Below are 17,140 nucleotides of genomic sequence, written 5' to 3'. Positions count from 1 at the left end.
TGGAAACGGAAAAGAATTTCTTTTTCGCCGCCCTCACCGCCACAGCACAGGCCCGATAATGGGCTCTCAAGTGTGTTCGGTCAGATTCATCCCGTGATTTCCTCCACCTATGCTCTAGCCGTCTCCCAACCTGCTTCATCGCCCGCAATTCAGGTGTATACCAAGGGGAAGAGCGGGCTCTGCCCGGTGGGAGAGGACGCTTGGGAGCGATTGTGTCCACAGCCCTGGTCATCTCCCCGTTCCACAGTTCGACCAGAACCTCGACAGGAGCACCAGTCTTGTCAGCCGGAAACTCCCCTAGGGCTTTCAGGAATCCATCCGGATCCATCCGGCTCCGGGGGCAGACCAACACAATCGGATCTGTACTCTTACAGAGGGAGAGGCCGCTCTCGAGCACAAACCTCACCAGGAAGTGATCTGACCATGACAGGGGAGTCAAACATAAATTTCTCACCCTCAGGTCACCCTCTTCCTGCCCCATCGAGAAAACCAGGTCCAGAGTGTGTCCACGTTCATGGGTCGGACCGGTGACATGTTGAGACAGCCCCATGGCCACCATGGACGCCATGAAGTCCTGAGACGCCCCGGTCAGACCAGACTCGGCATGGAGATTGAAGTCCCCCAGGACGAACATCCTGGGGGTCCTCAACACCAGGTCCGAGACAGTTTCCGTCAGCTCAGGCAGAGAGTCTGCTGGGCAGGAGGGTGCACAGTACATCAGCAATCTGTCTCGGTCGCCCAACACCAAGTAGAGGCACTCCAGTCCTGGCCTCGAAGGGACCAGAAGTCCCGTGAGGGAGATGGAGGCTCGGTAAACCAAAGCGACCCCCCCCTCCCCTCCAGGTGTGGACAGTGCTGAACCAGATACCCGGGCGGGCACAATTGGGAGAGGGCAACATCCCCTCCCTCTCCCACCCAGGTCTCCGTTATGCAAGCCATGTCGGCGCCCTCATCCACAATCAAGTCATGGATGAGGGAAGATTTATTATTGACCGACCTGGCATTGAGCAGCAGCACCGTCAGGCCCGAGGGGTGGTTGACAAGGCTACCTGGCGCCCTCTGGCTGGGGGCAGAACCAGAAGGAGGGATAGGTGTCAGCCATCTGTCCCCCTTCCTTCTACGTGGACACGTTAAGCCCCCACCGCTGTTACGTCCATTGCGCATGACCACCCCAATGGCGGCGCCCACACGCTCCCCAGGAAACACAAATGTCGACGTGGCCAGGGACGACTCCATAAAAACAAATTAAAATACAATAAAACTTTAAAAACAATCAAAAACTCCCCATTTCCCCCCCAATACAAAATAAAACTTCCCCCCACTGACCTAATCCCCCACCAGCCCAGCCCCGCATGGCCACGAACGGCCACAAACGGCAGCACCGCCCTTCGGCCACCGGCCCCAGGCCGCATCTGGTGGGTTAAGCCGGCGCCCGCCCGCGCGCCCCGCCCCATTCCGGCGTTGCTCTCACTGGCACCGGCCGGGGGGGGGAGCAGGGAGGGGCGCGGAAACCCATCCGGCGGCAAGATGGCGGCGCCCTCCTCCGCGCCGTCGGCGGTGGGCCTGGCGTGGCCCTGGCGTCCTCCGTGCCCGGGGTGGCCCAGCGATGGCCACGGGAGCTGCGTCAGCTGGCCCCCGGCTTGGCGGTGCGCCCCAGTCCGGTGGCAGCGACAGTGCGGTCCGAGCAGGTGGTCCGAGCCGCAGAGTGCGGCAGATGTTCGGGGCGGGAGGGAGCTGCATCAGTCAGACAGGCCGTTGGGCTGAAAAAGAGACTCATAACCCCCAGAGGAGTAGACAGATCTGTGACTTTGCTCCTGAACTTAAGTTCACCAGGAGTAACCCATTGCTTGATGTTGGAGCCAAAGTATAAAAGTATCTTGGAGATCCTCTTTATTAGCACCGTGAAATGTTGACCTCTTTAGTGCCTGCATCCAAGAACCCGCTGGTGGCAACCATCTGACCACCGGGTGAAGAACAGGCTAGGAATCCCCTTCCGCAGCAACCCGCCTGCGGCTCAGTCCTTCTTGCCCACTGTTTCTCCAAAGAGGGAAGTCAGCACTTGGTAGTGGCCTGATCCAGATTTGTGAGGAATTCAGTTCTGCTCAGTTGCGGTGTATCATTTGGCACAGCCTATTCAAGCAAATGCTTAGCAGGGCACTTCCCAGTTTAATTTGAAGAGGGATCGTCTTTGCGGTGGAACGGCAGGCCCTGTGTTCTCAATACAGCTGCAAGAGACAGTGACTGTGTTTTTATTCGTATTTCATTTTCCTTTCATTATAACCTGGTTTAGGAACTCTTCTTTCAAAGCAGGCTTCAAGCTGGCGAAATACGTAAGAGCCAGTGTGGTGTAGTAGCTAAGAATGTGGAGCTCAGGAGATCCAGATCCTAGTCCCCTCTCAACCAAGGGGACTTTGGCCCAACCACAGATTCTCAGCCTAGCCTGCCACACAATATGGTTGTGAGGATAAGACTGGGAGGAAGAGAATTATGTAAACCACCTTGGAAGGAAGAAAGGTGGGATGTGCTGAATAACTAAAAAGCCCCACGCTACTTTCCATGCTCACAGCAGGGCAAACTAGTGGTTGTTTCTCTTCCAACAACTGGCGGCTTTCCATTCCAGGCTCCCGGCTTCTCTCTGCCGACGCAGACGGCCACATCAAGTGCTGGGGCATGGTGGACCACCTGGCCAATAGCTGGGAGAGCACCGTGAGCAGCGTCGTGGAGGGGGACCCTGTTGTTGCGCTTTCCTGGCTCCATAACGGGGTGAAACTGGCGCTGCACGTGGAAAAGGTACCTGGGGATTCTGCGTTGTGGCCCAAAGCCCTGGGGGCGGGCGGAGGGAGGGCTGGAGAAGGAACTGAGCCACGAGCGGGTGGGCATGGGGCTTCGTTCGCTGCAGCAAAGGCTCCGGGAAAACGTTGCGCTGCTACCCGAATTGGACGTGTGGTTCCCACGCAGTCCAAATGTGGGGTGGCCCTCTGGGCATGGCACCTGTGCTGGTGCGCGGCCACAGGCCACAGAGGGATAGGACTTCCCTCGCCATTCTTCCGTGGCCTGCTGATCTTCCTTTGCCGCAAATGACATGCTCGGCGCTCACCAGACCTGGTGGGTGTGACATTCCTTCCGTCTTGAGCTGCAGGGGCGCATGGAAATTAAAACCAGTGAGGTCTGCTAAGCATCGCAGCCCTAATGCGCTCACCAAGTTTCAGAGGTCTAGGTTTCACAGTCGTCATGCTGTGGCAGTGGTACAGAGAAAGACGCACATCCTCCTAAACAATTACAAATTTATCACGCTGGCGGGTGTTGGGTTAGGATGCTGGGCCAGAACCGGGGAGGGGCAGGGTCACAATGCTGTCAGCCTTTTTGACTTCACTGGGTCGTTGTGAACGTCAAATGCGAGAAAAAGAAGCCATCAGTTCATTTAGTGTGATTTGATGCCAGTTTTCGATCTTTCGTGCACTTACCATTGATTGCTTGACTTGTCTATGTCTTGAGAAGCATTTTGTCTTGAATTTCATTCTTTTATAGTGCAAAAGCAGGATATCAATTCAATTGGTCAATTAAAAAGCAATTGAAATTGAGAAGTACACAGTGCCTCTCAGTTAAAATCTTTAGCGAAAATGAACTCGATTTAAAAGCCAGGCGCTTTTCTGAATGGAAGTAGTGGTTTTCCATTGATGAGCAAAAAAAAAAAAAAAGATGCGAAAAATCAGACTTCTTTCAGCAGAGTGTTTGGGACCCTGAAAGCAGGCACCAGAAGGGTCCTCACCAGCACAGCATGGTGAGAAGAGCCCTTCAGGATGAGTGTAAAACCCAGCGGGCTCCACGGGGAGTGTGCTTCTCTTTTTATTAAAATTCTGATCTAAGTAGTTGTTTTCCTCTTTGGCCCTTTGTGGTATTTCAACTGCCTTGCGCTGGCTATTCCCAGTGCTATTATTTTCTAGTAATTGTTTTCCTGCTCCAAAAAGGGTGGAACCCTTCTAAGGCTTGGCTTGGCTGATGGTAGCAGCCAGCCGGTTAAGCGAAAATCAGCCAAAAGCTGATGGGAGTGTCTCCGAAACAGAGCTTGGCCCTCAGACTGGGAAAGGCTTTGCATCCTGGGGTTTCTGCTTTCCCCTTCCTTCAGTCCGGAGCATCCAACTTTGGCGAGAAGTTCTCCCGGGTGAAGTTCTCCCCGTCACTCACTCTCTTTGGAGGAAAGCCCATGGAGGGCTGGATCGCCGTCACCATCAGCGGCTTGGTGACGGTCTCGCTGCTGAAGCCCAACAGGCAGGTGCTGACGTCCACCGAGAGCCTCTGCCGCCTGCGGTGCCGGGTGGCCCTGGCCGACATTGCCTTCACCGGTGGGGGCAACATCGTGGTGGCCACCTCGGACGGCAGCAGCGCCTCGCCCGTCCAGTTCTACAAGGTCTGCGTGAGCGTGGTGAGCGAGAAGTGCAAGATCGACACGGAAATCCTGCCGTCCCTCTTCATGCGCTGCACCACGGATCTGGCCCGGAAGGACAAGTACCCCGCCATCACCCACTTGAAGTTCCTCGCGCGGGACATGTCGGAGCAGGTGAGGCCCGGTCGTTTCTCCGCTCGCTGCCCGGTGATGAAACGGAGGTCGGAAGAGCCCGTTGGGGTCAGTCTGGGCAAAAGGGAGGTTTAAGGGGAGGCACAGGAGGGTCCCCCAGTCCGACCCGAGCTGTGCTCTGGGGAAAAGACTGGAAGATGCAGGGAAGCAGGCTCTGGCCAGATGTGGGGAGAGGCGTCCTAGCGGTCACAAGGGTGTGGGGTTGGCAAGGGCTGTTTGAGGAGGTGGTGGATGGGGCATTGCTGGAGATGTTGCAGGAAGATCTGTTTGGGGAAAATCTCTCCTTCCAGTTTTTGGGAGCCTTCCCCGTCCCTGTACACAGGCCACATTTCTCTTCCTCCTTTAGGGCTTTCGACCCTTGACCCAAACGCCCGTCCTGGGTTGTGTTTTAACCATCGCCCCTTGTTTCTTTCCCTCCGCCCAGATGCTCTTGTGCGCCTCCAATCAGAACAACAGTATTGTGGAGTGCTGGTCCCTCCGCAAAGAGGGCTTGCCAGTCAACAACATCTTTCAACAGATATCCCCCACGGGTGAGTCTGTGATGAAGGGTTTTCTCCAAGAAGCCCGTGGCAAAACTCACCTTTTCTCTGTGCAGCATTTTCAGGAAGTTGGGCGGGGTGGGAGGGGTGTTACCGTGAGAAGGAGGGGAGTTCATTTCCATGGTTGTTCTAGCTTAGCACAGGAGCCCCAATCCTGAGGAATGGCTTGGATGAGCTGACCTCTAAGCTCCCTTCCTGTTCTGCATTTCCAGTACTAATGCTAGCTTACCAAAAAAGATCGCCAGGGAGGATGGAGCTTGGATGCCAAGAGCCTCTAGCATTTGGGGAAGACTGCCTCTAAACTTGGAAGCTCCACACAGCACCAATAATTTGCATTCCTTCGAAGCCCACCAAATCCACAGGCTTTGTACTGACTGACCACACTTCTTAATCAGGTCAGCATGAGGGTAGCCTGAAGCAAAGAGACAGGTGCAAAGCCAGAGTTGCATTGCAGTGGGCCCTGGAATAGCTTGAGGAGGGCAATGAAGGGAAGGGCCTTCTCTGCGGTGGCACCCTGCTTTGGGAATGAAGTCCCCGGAGAGGCCTGCCTGGTGCCCACATTGTTATCTTTTCAGTGCCTGGTGAAAAGCTTCCTCTACTCTCAGCAGCATAGGATAAGCTAGGGATTGAGTGTTCAAATACACATTTGCTATCTGTTCATATGCTTGTATGCCAAGCATTATTTAATTTCTGTACCACCCAACAGGCAAAACGATCTGGCTTTTGGTTCACAATTCACAACAACACATAAAGTGCAAACAGCATTAATCATCAGGATATGACTCTTAACAAATAAATCACTGAAATGGAAAGCCACATTTAAAAAGCACCTTAAAAAGTTTTAGTAGCTAAAACAAACCCTAAGACCTGTTTCAGCTGCAGGCAAAATCCCAGTAAACTAATTACATGCCCCTCAGGGTTTCTTTTAAGTGCTGTATTTAAGCTTTTCTGGTTTTTAATCTCTGATAGCACACAGCCTGTTGGAGAAGACTCCTGCGAGTCCCTCGGACCGCAAGGCGATCCAACTGGTCAGTCCTAGAGGAGATCAACCCTGACTGCTCTTTAGAAGGCCAGATCCTGAAGATGAAACTCAAATCCTTTGGCCACCTAATGAGAAGGAAGGACTCCCTGGAGAAGAGCCTGACGCTGGGAGCAATTGAGGGCAAAAGAAGAAGGGGTGGCAGAGGATGAGGTGGCCGGATGGAGTCACAGGGGCGGTGCGTGTGAGCTTGGGTGGACTCCGGGGGATGGTGGAGGACAGGAAGGCCTGGAGGAATGGAAAGCTGGACCATAAGGAAGGCTGAGCGCCCAAGAATTGAAGCCTCTGAATTGTGATTCTGGAGGAGACTCCTGCGAGTCCCTTGGACCACAAGGTGATCAAACCGGTCATTCCTAGAGGAGATCAACCCTGACTGCTCTTTAGAAGGCCAGATCCTGAAGATGAAACTCCAAGACTTTGGCCATCTAATGAGAAGGAAGGACTCCCTGGAGAAGACCCTGATGCTGGGAAGGACTGAAGGCCAAAAAGAAGGGAACGGCAGAGGATGAGGGGGCTGGATGGGGTCACTGGGGCGGTGGGTGTGGGCTTGGGTGGACCCTGGGGGATGGAGCCTGGAGGAATGTTGTCCATGGGGTCGCGATGGGTCGGATGCGACTTTGTGACTAGCATAGCATAACATAGCACAGAGCCACGAAGATTGGCAGCCTTATATACCTTCCTTCTGGAATTAACTTTTGGGGGTCAACCTAGGGAGAGTGTAGTAAGCCAGAGTTTTCTTGTAGTTAAGGGCAGACCTGTGGGGCAATCCCATCCCCTTGACACTCAAGTTTCCCCGAATCAAGCCTTTCCTTGATTTCTCCTCTGTTACGTCTCTGTTAGCAGATACCTAGCAGCAATTTCTTAATCCAGAAGCAAAAGCACAATAGGAGAGCATTTTAGCTGTACAGCGAGTATCTTTCAATCCAGGTACAAGGCGCTTCATCAGGTCTGCCTCTTTTTTGTCTGTCCACAGCCTTAATTGTTCTCTCTCTTCTTACAAGACAGATGGCTTTTAACAAATACCCATTTCAGGTTGCACCGTCTTTTCACTAACCCTTCTATGAAATGTTCAGTCTTTCAGTGAGATTCCATTTTAGGTTATGTCTTTGAAGATGCATTACGGAGCTGGGGATACAAGGCAAAAGGATCTGGGGAGGTGAAAGGGGAGAAATATATATCTATATACACATAAGCTCGAAGCTCTCATTGCTTTAGGAGTGGAACATGCTTCTGTTGCTATGTACTGTCCATTCGTCTCCAACTTATCTGCAACCCTATGAACAAGCGTCCTTCGAAATGTCATGCTTAGCAAAAGGTCTACTTAGCAGTTGCATCTTTCTTTAGGAAGTTGATCCATCCCATATTTGTTCTTCTTCTGGCTTCAGTGTTCCCTAGAAACTAGAAAATTGCCAATAGTTTGAATGGATCATGGTATAAAGGGACAACATGGAAGGAGGGTTTCTATTTTCAGCAATATGAGAGACGGCAGATGGAAAAATGCACTGCAAAAACACAGACCAAGTAGTTCCATTTTTACTGTCTCCCCTTCCCTGCCCCACAAGCAATCTGGCCACGGACCCCAGTGCTTCCGTTTCTCCCTTCTGAGCGCTCTTGCGGTCTCTCCTTTGCCAGTTGGTGACAAGGCACCCATGATCTTGAAGTGGCGCATCCTTTCAGCCACCAACGACTTGGACCGGGTTTCAGCCGTGGCGCTGCCCAAATTACCTATTTCTTTGACCAGCACGGACCTGAAAGTGGCGAACGACACCAAGTTCTTTCCGGGACTAGGTAAGGTAGCTGGGCACCAGGTGCCTTGTGGTGTTGTTCTTTTATGTAGTGATGTTTCGTTCTTTTATTTATTTATTTAGCTGGGTGTCCCCTTTGGTGGGAGAAAGCTGGGCGTACACAATAAGGGCTTGGTTTAGGGGCTGGAAAAGGGCTATTTTGGATTCCTATCCTGAAGTCGTATCTCCGGCACCAGCAATTTCCAGGCATGGGTTCTGCAAGAGTTGAGTCAGCCAGAACACCAGGCAGACCTGTGGTTTGACTCCGAACCAAGCACCTCTCCTCTCTTCCTTCCCTCCTTCCCAACTCGGACGCGAATTCCCCATGGGGACAGCTGTCTCTGGAGAGAAGGAATGTGGGTGCAGCATTCCCGAAGCTTAGATGGTCCCGGGCAGGCATGAAAAAAGAAACAACCTGAGCAGGAAATCCTTCACCTGGCAGAGACCCAGAGGGGAATCTGTTTGGCCACCCCGATCTGTTTTGTGTCAACAGCTCCAGTGCCAGAGAGCAGCTCAAAATGTGGGCCAACCACTCTTTCTGCTGTTCGCCCTCAGCGTTTGGTACTTTGAGGTAGATTGCACCTGAACAGGGAGGTTCACACTTCTTGCTCATGGTGCAGATGGGCTTATCTAAGACCCCCCCCCCCCAGTTTCAAGGCCTCTCCCTGTCCCGTGACTTAACTTGCAGCCCCCTTTTTAGGGGTGGATGCATTTTTAAAGATGACGCTTCTGCACTGAAATTGCCCGTCCGGGCCGTCTCCCGTTCCAGGCCTCGCCCTTGCCTTCCACGACGGCAGTGTCCACATTGTGCATCGCCTCTCCCTGCAAACCATGGCAGTGTTTTATGGCGCGGCCTCCCAGCGCCCAGTGGACGAGCAAGCCTTCAAGCGGCAGCGGACAGCCGGCCCCCTGGTGCACTTCAAAGCCATGCAGATGTCCTGGACTTCGCTGGCCTTGGTTGGCGTTGACACCCATGGAAAGGTAGGTTGCACCTGGCAGGCGGGCAAAGTCCAGACAGAATGGGAAAAGAATCGTCAGCTTCTGTCTGCCCCATGTTAGGAACAGAACCGCCACCCTGTTGGACCAGGCGAAAGCATCCTTGCCCCCAGTATCCTGTTTCCAGCAGGGGATAGTCAGGTAGCTTCAAGAAGGCTAGAAAAATTAGGTCTCTCCCTGCTGATGCTCCTTGGCAAATCGGTCTTCTAAAACCATCTAAGCCAGTGGTCATTTTGTAGCAGGAATGTTTTAGGTCTGTTTTTTTAAAGAAATGGTTCTTTTTTCACTTACAGTTAGTTGACATGCCCCAAGCTGCAGCCACATAAGGAAGAGGAGAGATGGTGTGCTCGCGCTCCCCCACTCTGCTCCCCTCATCCCTTCTCCTCCTCCTCCCCATTTTAGCTGCCCTGGTAGTTCAAGGCTATGGAGAGGTTTGATGCATAGTTTCAGATAGCTCAAAGCAGTGAGCCAAGCTACACAACTGAGAAAGAACCTTTGGGTTATGGGGTTGCATAGAAATGGAATTAAGTTAAATAAATAAATAAGTAAAACCCCTCTCATTGGCTAATCTGACCTGGGGATGCAGCACAAAGAAAGCCATACTACTGTGGGTAGCTCTATTGTTGTAACTATTCATTTCATTTCTGTACTGCCTCAGAGGCAAAGGTCTTTGGACCATTTTGTCCCTAAAAGCAGACTGTAAAAATGCAGTGGGAAAAGGGAAATCGGCAAATGTTACAACAGCTTTTAAAACAAAGGGCAACCATGAAGAGAGACCCCGCAGAACCACCAGAAATTGCCAGGTGTAAATAAACCAATCAGGGCTATTAACCACACGATGATCTTTCTAGCTCATCCATCTTGCCCCTAACTGGACCACTGCGGATGTGTAGGCAAGCTGGGGCAGGCTTAATGAAACAGAAACAGAGTTGGAAGGGTCCCCTGGGGCCATCTAGTCTGACCCTCAGCTCCAGCCAGATGGGTTTTGTAAACAGTTCTAGGAGCCATTGGGTGCTGAAGGGCAGACCGAACTGCTTCTCGTAAATAACCCAGCTCACTGGCCCTCTTTCCACACTGCAGCTCAGCATGCTTCGGGTCTCTCCTTCCATGGGCCACATCCTGGACATGAACATTTCCCTCCGGCACCTGCTCTTCCTCCTGGAGTACTGCATGGTGACCGGCTACGACTGGTGGGACATCCTGCTGCACGTGCAGCCGGGCATGGTGCAGAACCTGGTGGAGAAGCTGCACGAGGAGTACATGCGCCAGAACGCCGCTCTCCAGCAGGTAACGGGCGCAAACGCGCGACCTGCGGCATTCTCCAGAGGTGTCGGGCTTCCATTCCCATCGGCAAGAGAGATGATGGGTGGTGGGGAAGACCTCCGTAGCATGGTGAAGACGGTGGGAGGCTGGGAGAATTTTCCTGAGTGCCGTCACAGCCTTTTCTTCCTCCGAAGGAGGAGGAGGAAGAGAAGCCAGAGTGTCTGTCCCAGCTTTCCACAGAGGGCTAGAGGCTGCTTGAGTGGCCCAGGATCCATCTTGGCCAGTGGCTGGAGGACAGGCGGAGCCGGTGCTGCCAGGTTGCGGGCTGGACAGGTCGAGGAGGAGGAGGAGGCTGCCGATCCAGAACCTGACCAGCCTGGAAAGCTGCAGTTACGGAGGGGCAGTGGCCAGGTGTGGTGGAGCAGCCCCATGCAGGTAGCACCTGTAGTCTGAGACGCGAAGCCGAGCAGAGCTTCAGGCGTTTATGAAACACACACGCCGGACCTTCCAGAAGACGAAACCTGTGTGCCAGTGAACGTTGTGATCTGCACTTTCCAGGTTCTCTCCACACGCATCATCGCCATGAAAGCGTCGCTGTGTAAGCTGTCATCCAACACCGTGGCCCGAGTGTGCGATTACCACGCCAAGCTCTTCTTGATCGCCATCAGCTGCACCCTGAAATCGCTGCTCCGACCTCCTGTCCTGAACACGCCGGACAAGAGTCCTGGGGACCGTCTCACGGAGATCTGCTCCAAGATCACCGATGTGGGTATGTCCGGCAGCTGCTGATTCTCTGCATGTCCTCTAAGGCTCAACGGCTTCCTCTGCTTTTCCATACTGAGGACTAGTGCAGTGGCACGGCTGGTCCCAAAGTTCAAAGTGCAGTTTCTGAAGGACTTTGGAATGATGGAACCAGGATTGTTATACTACATGAAATATCCCTACTACCCTATCCTGACTTCTTTCCTCTCATGATGAAGCCAAATTAGCTTATATTCTCCTCCTCTCCCCGTGAGGTAGATTAGTCTGAGAGTCCACAGCTGGCCCAAGAACTTCATGTCTGCATGGAGACGTCAACCCAGCCTAGCACTCTTAATCTCTAGACTCCACTTGCTGTTGTTGCTAGTTGCTAGGTCATGCCCTTCCTCCAGGCCCTCCTGTCCCCCACCATCCCCTGGAGTCCACCCAAGCTCACACCCACTGCCCCAGTGACTCCATCCACCCCCCTCATCCTCTCCCGTCCCCTTCCCCTTTTGCCATCAATCCTTCCCAGCACCAGGCTCTTCTCCAGGGAGTCCTTCCTTCTCATTGGGTGGCCAAAGTGTTTGAGCTTCATCTTCAGGATGTGGCCTTCTCAAGAGCAGTCAGGGTTGATCTCCTCTAGGACTGACCGGTTTGATCTCCTTGCAATCCAAGGGACTCTCAGGAGTCTCCTCCAGCACCACAATTCAGGGGCCCCAATCCTTCGGCACTCAACCTTCCACTAGCTCTCTTTAAATGCTTCCCCTGAAAGGTATCTCTGAATTTTAGACCACTAATTGCTTGTTTCTCTCTCTGAATTGGAACCCATATATCAGGAGTTCCATGCTGCTCTGCTATGAAATTTTAAATTTACATTGTTAAGAATCTTCCACAGCAAACACAGCACCAAAATAATCTCACAATCATATATATAGTCTTGTCAAATTGTTTGCTTTTTCAAAACGTGCTTTTATCAGGGCACCCCTGTGCATTAGCAAGGTACAGGCCATGCAAAACAAGAAATGGAGAAAACCTTTGGCATGTGCAGTGCTTGGTTCAAATTTGGAAATTAAACTCAGGACATTAGAAGACGGCTCGCAATCAACGAAACCAATGTCTTGCGAATCGTCTTGTTCCACTCTTTAAAAATGTCCAATTTTATTTTGCATCGGTCACACACAGACAAGGTGCAGCCTTTCTCAGTGTTAGAAGCACCTGTGTGCATGGATACCCACACTGAAAAAAAAATCCCGATTTTGTGGGTTTGTATAAGATTGGTTCAAGCGGCATTGCTGATGTGCATAGATGAATAGGTTCCAGAGAAGGAAGCTGATGCATGTGCTTAGACAATCGCATCCAGGCTGTAAAAGCATATACTCCAATCCCGGAACAAAGTTTCTGGACCTCCCACATCAAAGCCAACATTAAACTGAATAGCAGAAGGCTTAAAAATGAGATGAGATAAACCTTTGAACTGAGCTGAATGCTGAATGAATGAAGTTCTGTGGGTGAAACAAGATTTGTTTTTTGTTCTAGAATGTTCTCCAGGATGGCTTGAGTGATGCCACACTGTAAAGCAAGACCAAAATGCAGGAAAAGGCTTTTTAAATTTTAGTTTAGTTAAATTTAGAGCTATCCACGTGCCATATTCCTACAACCACACACCGGGCATGCCCCGATCCGGAGAGGAAGCCACCAGCTGAAGTATTTTGTCTCCAGAAAATGCTCTGCCCATCCCAGCCTGTGCGAGCTGCTAAGGAGAGTTTTACCCTTGCAGATATCGATAAAGTAATGATCAACCTGAAGACAGAAGAGTTCGTCCTGGAGACAACCACCCTGCAGTCCCTCCAGCAGCTGATCCAGTGGGTTGGTGACTTTGTGCTGTATTTGCTTGCCAGCCTTCCAAACCAGGTGAGGCAGCGTTCGGCTCTCTCCCCACCAGGGTCTTCAATTTATTATTTATTTCAATGAGTCATACACTGACAGATAGCACGACTTTTAAAGCGAGCCGTGTTTCTTTCATGCCCAATCCTCCTGTTTTTCCCCCTCTCTAGGGCTCTGGCCCAGTTCGCCCGGGGCACAGCTTTCTGCGTGATGGGGCCTCGCTGGGCATACTCCGCGAGCTGATGGTCGTGATCCGGATATGGGGTCTCTTGAAGCCGAGCTGCCTGCCTGTTTATACAGCTACATCAGATACCCAGGACAGCATGTCTCTGCTTTTCCGTCTCCTCACCAAACTCTGGTTGTGCTGTGAGTGTTTTGTGGCCCTGCTGACTGTGTGTAGGGGTGTGTGGAGGCTGGGAAGATCCCAGTTTTGGAGTGCTTTTTGCTCATGGTTTTGGGTAGAAGTTTTCGGGCAAGTTGCCTGAAACATGAAAAACATCAAAAGTAGCACAGAGTCATCTGAACAAAGGGACCTAGATTTTGTACTCGGCTATAAGGAATGGATGGAGAGGCCCTGCAGATGAAACACTGATTGCTTTAATTGCATTTTTAAAAGTCATCTGTTTCCTTATTATAAAACCCGAGCAAGAGGCAAATTAGGAGTAATTGAATGCATAATAACATAATGATCTACATGTAATATAAAAAGGGAGGGAAGGAGTACCTTCGCCTATTATTCTGCCACTTCATTTCTTGTGAGTCAAAACCCCATTAGCTCACAGCACTAAACAAAATGGGGACGTTTCCCTCCGTGTCCTTGGGGTTGGGGTATGAGGGCATGATAACTACTACAGAGGGCATGATAACTACTTGGTCACAGCCAGTAGGGATCTTGACCACACCCTGGGGCACTTTTCTCCTCTTGAAAAAGAATTTTGCTTAAGGCCTAGAGCAGCCTTCTTTAACCAGATGCCCCCGGGATGTGCTGGACTGCAATTTCCATCACCCCCAGCCAATAGGTCCAGTGGTGCTCCAGTCCAGTACCTCTGAAGTCACCAAGCTGGGCAAAGCTGGCTTAGCAGAGGTCCAAGTAAATCCTTCGGCAGTTCAGACTGGGAAGTAGCAACACTTCTTTTGAGCAGATACAGACAGGCAGCTCCCCAACCCCTCCTTGTTGCAGGCCGCGACGAGGGGCACCTGAACGAACCCGACGACACCTTGATCGACGAGTGCTGCCTCCTGCCTAGCCAGCTGCTCATCCCGAACCTCGACTGGCTCTCTGTCAACGACGCCATTATCAGCAAGCTGCAGAACAAGCAGGCTGTCCGGCTACAGTTTGGGAAGGCCCTGGGACTTGTCCCACACTCCGCTTCACTCCAGTTCGACACCTTGGCCAGGTTTGGAACTGCAGTTTTTTCTTAATCGTGCCGCAGGAAACACTGGCCCCGCGGCTTCCCCGTACTTGACTGGAATCCGCTCGGGGCAGGTTCTTACACTGGGCGCATGCCCAATGCTCTTTTGTCTCCGCTCAGGGCTCCCGGGCAGCCGAAGATCGACCACCTGCGACGGATCCATCTCGGGGCGTATCCCACGGAAGAGTGCAAGTCTTGCACCAGGTGAGTGCCGCAGCCCACGTGGGGGGGGGGCGCTCTGGGCGGGCGCCCCGGGCTTCCCGCTCAGGCAACTGTGCCGTGGTTCTCTCGCAGGTGCGGCTGCGTCACGATGCTCCGCTCGCCAAACAAGGCCACGGCGGTGAAGCAGTGGGAACAGCGCTGGATCAAGAACTGCCTCTGTGGCGGCCTCTGGAGAAAAATGCCTCTGGGCTACGCCCTCTGACCGCGCGCTCCTGCGCCAAACGGGGAGGAAGCCTGGTGGTGGGAAGCGAGGGAGGCCCTTGCGGTCTTTGCACAAGACGGCTGCTCCCTCTGTCCCTCTCGGGTCAAAGCCTGCCTGGGCACTCGGTGCCCTAGATCCTAAGCCATCTAGGGAAACAAAGGGGTTTCAGTGAGAAGTCACTAAGGAAGGTGATGGTGTGGAGGATTCTGGGCAGTTTTCATGGCCGTTTTCATGGGGGAACCTTCCTGGAGCTGAACCACGAGAGGGAAAGCTTGGACACAGCAGGGGAGGCCTTGATGCTTTGGTAAAAGCATTTCCTGCAGCCCTAAAATACTGCAGGTTAACCAGCACCAGAATATCTGTGCTTTAATACAGTTCCAGGAAAAGTATTCCCTTCGTTGCATCCATGGTCCTACTTTGCACCTCGTCCCACATCTTTTGTTTCAACACTGGGACTTCGTGGATTATGGTGAAGTTAGAATGAAGTGCTTTTGTATTTTTTAGCTTGCATTGCTTCAGGCTGCAGAAAGTCCATGCATGTAGAAAACTAGATGTTTTTGTGTGTGTCTGTTTTGCACACGCAGAGAAGTTGTATCAGTCAAAACCATCATGCACACTAACTCCAGTATTCAAAACTATCTGCACTCTAATTTCTTTTCTGGATGTTTGCAACAGCCCTTAAAACACATCAGGAAAGGGCTGGTAGTGCAATCCTGTGCATTTCGACACAAGGAGTAAGAGATACCGAGTTGTGTGAAAGGGTTATGTATAAGATTACAGACTAAACTATTTACTTTTCAGTGTTCGGGGAATTTCTGTGTGTAGGCCAAAATGTTCCAGTCTTAAATTCTACCCCTGGATATACCAGGTATCTACCAACTCTTGTTGTTGTTAGTCGCAAAGTCGTGTCCGACCCATTGTGACCCCATGGATAACATTCCTCCAGGCCTTCCTGTCCTCCACCATCCCCCGGAGTCCACCCAAGCTCACACCGACTGCCCCAGTGGCCCCATCCAGCCACCTCATCCTCTGCCGTCCCCTCCTTCTTTTGCCATCTATTGTTCCCAGCATCAGGCTCTTCTCCAGGGAGTCCTTCCTTCTCATTAGGTGGCCAAAGTATTGGAGTTTCATCTTCAGTACCTGGCCTTCTAAAGAGCAGTCAGGGTTGATCTCCTCCAGGACTGACTGGTTTGATCACCTTGCAGTCCAAGGGACTCGCAGGAGTCTCCTCCTGCACCACAATTCAAAGGCCTCAATCCTTCGGCGCTCAGCCTTCCTTATGGTCCAGTTTTCACAGCCACACCTTGCAACTGGGAAGACCGTAGCCTTGACTATACGCACTTTTGTTGGCAGGGTGATGTCTGTGCTTTTTAGTATGCTATCTAGATTTGCCATTGCTTTCCTCCCCAGGGGCAAGCGCCTTTTAATTTCTTGGCTACAGTCCCCATCAGCGGTGATCTTGGAGCCCAGGAAAATAAAATCTGTCACTACCTCCATTTCTTCCCCGTCTATTTGCCAGGAAGTGAAAGGACCGGTTGCCATGATCTTAGTCTTCTTAATACTGAGTTTCAAGCCAACTTTTGCGCTCTCCTCCTTCACCCACATCAAGAGGCTCTTTAGTTCCTCTTCACTTTCTGTCTTGAGATTGGTATCATCTGCATATCTGAGGTTGTTGATATTTCTCCCAGCAATCTTAATTCCAACTGGTGATTCATCTAGCCCCGCCTTTCTCATGATGTGCTCTGCATATAAGTTAAATAGGCAGGGCAACAGTATACAGCCTTGCCGAACTCCTTTCTCAATTTTGTGCCGAGAGGTCTCTGGATTTTTAAGGTTTCTTAAGGTTAATTGTGTGTATTCTTGTTTGTTTTGTAAGCTGCCCGAGGCTCTTTGCGAATGGGGTGGCATTGAAATGTTTTAAATAAATAAATAAAACCAATCAGTGGTTCCGTGTTCAGTTCTCACTGTTGCTTCTTGACCTGCATATAGGTTTCTCAAGAGACAAATAAGATGGTCTGGTACTCCCATCTCTTTAAGAACTTGTCACAATTGGTTGTGATCCACACAATCAAAGGCTTTAGCATAGTCAATGAAGCAGAAGCAGATGTTTTTCTGGAACTCCCTAACTTTCTCCATGATCCAGCGTATGTTGGCAATTTGATCTCCAGTTCCTCTCCCTCTTCCAAATCCTGCCTGTACTTCTGGTAGTTCTCGGTCCACATACTGCTGGAGCCCAGCTTGTAGGATTTTGAGCATAACTGTGCTAGCATGTGAAATGAGTGCAATGGTGCGGTAGTTCGAACATTCTTTGGCATTGCCCTTCTTTGGGATCGGAATGTAAACTGACCTTTTCCAATCCTGTGGCCACTGTGGAGTTTGCCAAATGTGCTGGCATATCGAGTGTAGCACTTTTACTGCATAATTTTTTAGGATTTTGAATAGCTCAGGTGGAATACTGTCGCCTCCACTAGCTTTGTTGTTG

The 17,140-nt window shown here is 51.5% G+C and overlaps 1 protein-coding gene across 4 annotated transcripts in view; it reads left to right on the top strand.

Moving 5' to 3' along the window:
* The window catches only part of MED16 (mediator complex subunit 16), a 20,928-nt gene extending 5,476 nt beyond the window's left edge, over nucleotides 1–15,452 (top strand). For all 4 annotated transcript variants that reach the window (XM_044453468.1, XM_044453469.1, XM_044453466.1 and 1 more), the window contains 12 exons: nucleotides 2,621–2,790; nucleotides 4,127–4,558; nucleotides 5,001–5,106; nucleotides 7,787–7,942; nucleotides 8,708–8,919; nucleotides 10,015–10,221; nucleotides 10,756–10,966; nucleotides 12,716–12,849; nucleotides 12,993–13,188; nucleotides 14,003–14,219; nucleotides 14,355–14,438; nucleotides 14,529–15,452. In XM_044453468.1, coding sequence (XP_044309403.1) covers nucleotides 2,621–2,790; nucleotides 4,127–4,558; nucleotides 5,001–5,106; nucleotides 7,787–7,942; nucleotides 8,708–8,919; nucleotides 10,015–10,221; nucleotides 10,756–10,966; nucleotides 12,716–12,849; nucleotides 12,993–13,188; nucleotides 14,003–14,219; nucleotides 14,355–14,438; nucleotides 14,529–14,658 — 2,255 coding nt within the window. In that variant the 3' untranslated portion in view covers nucleotides 14,659–15,452. The remainder of the gene's footprint in view (nucleotides 1–2,620; nucleotides 2,791–4,126; nucleotides 4,559–5,000; nucleotides 5,107–7,786; nucleotides 7,943–8,707; nucleotides 8,920–10,014; nucleotides 10,222–10,755; nucleotides 10,967–12,715; nucleotides 12,850–12,992; nucleotides 13,189–14,002; nucleotides 14,220–14,354; nucleotides 14,439–14,528) is intronic.
* Nucleotides 15,453–17,140: the final 1,688 nt, after the last annotated feature.

Source organism: Varanus komodoensis, unplaced genomic scaffold (genome assembly GCF_004798865.1).
Source record: "Varanus komodoensis strain SLA01 unplaced genomic scaffold, ASM479886v1 scaffold79, whole genome shotgun sequence".
Taxonomy (NCBI): domain Eukaryota; kingdom Metazoa; phylum Chordata; class Lepidosauria; order Squamata; family Varanidae; genus Varanus; species Varanus komodoensis.
Note: the sequence above shows the minus strand (reverse complement) of the source record. Positions and strands in the feature narration are given on the sequence as shown.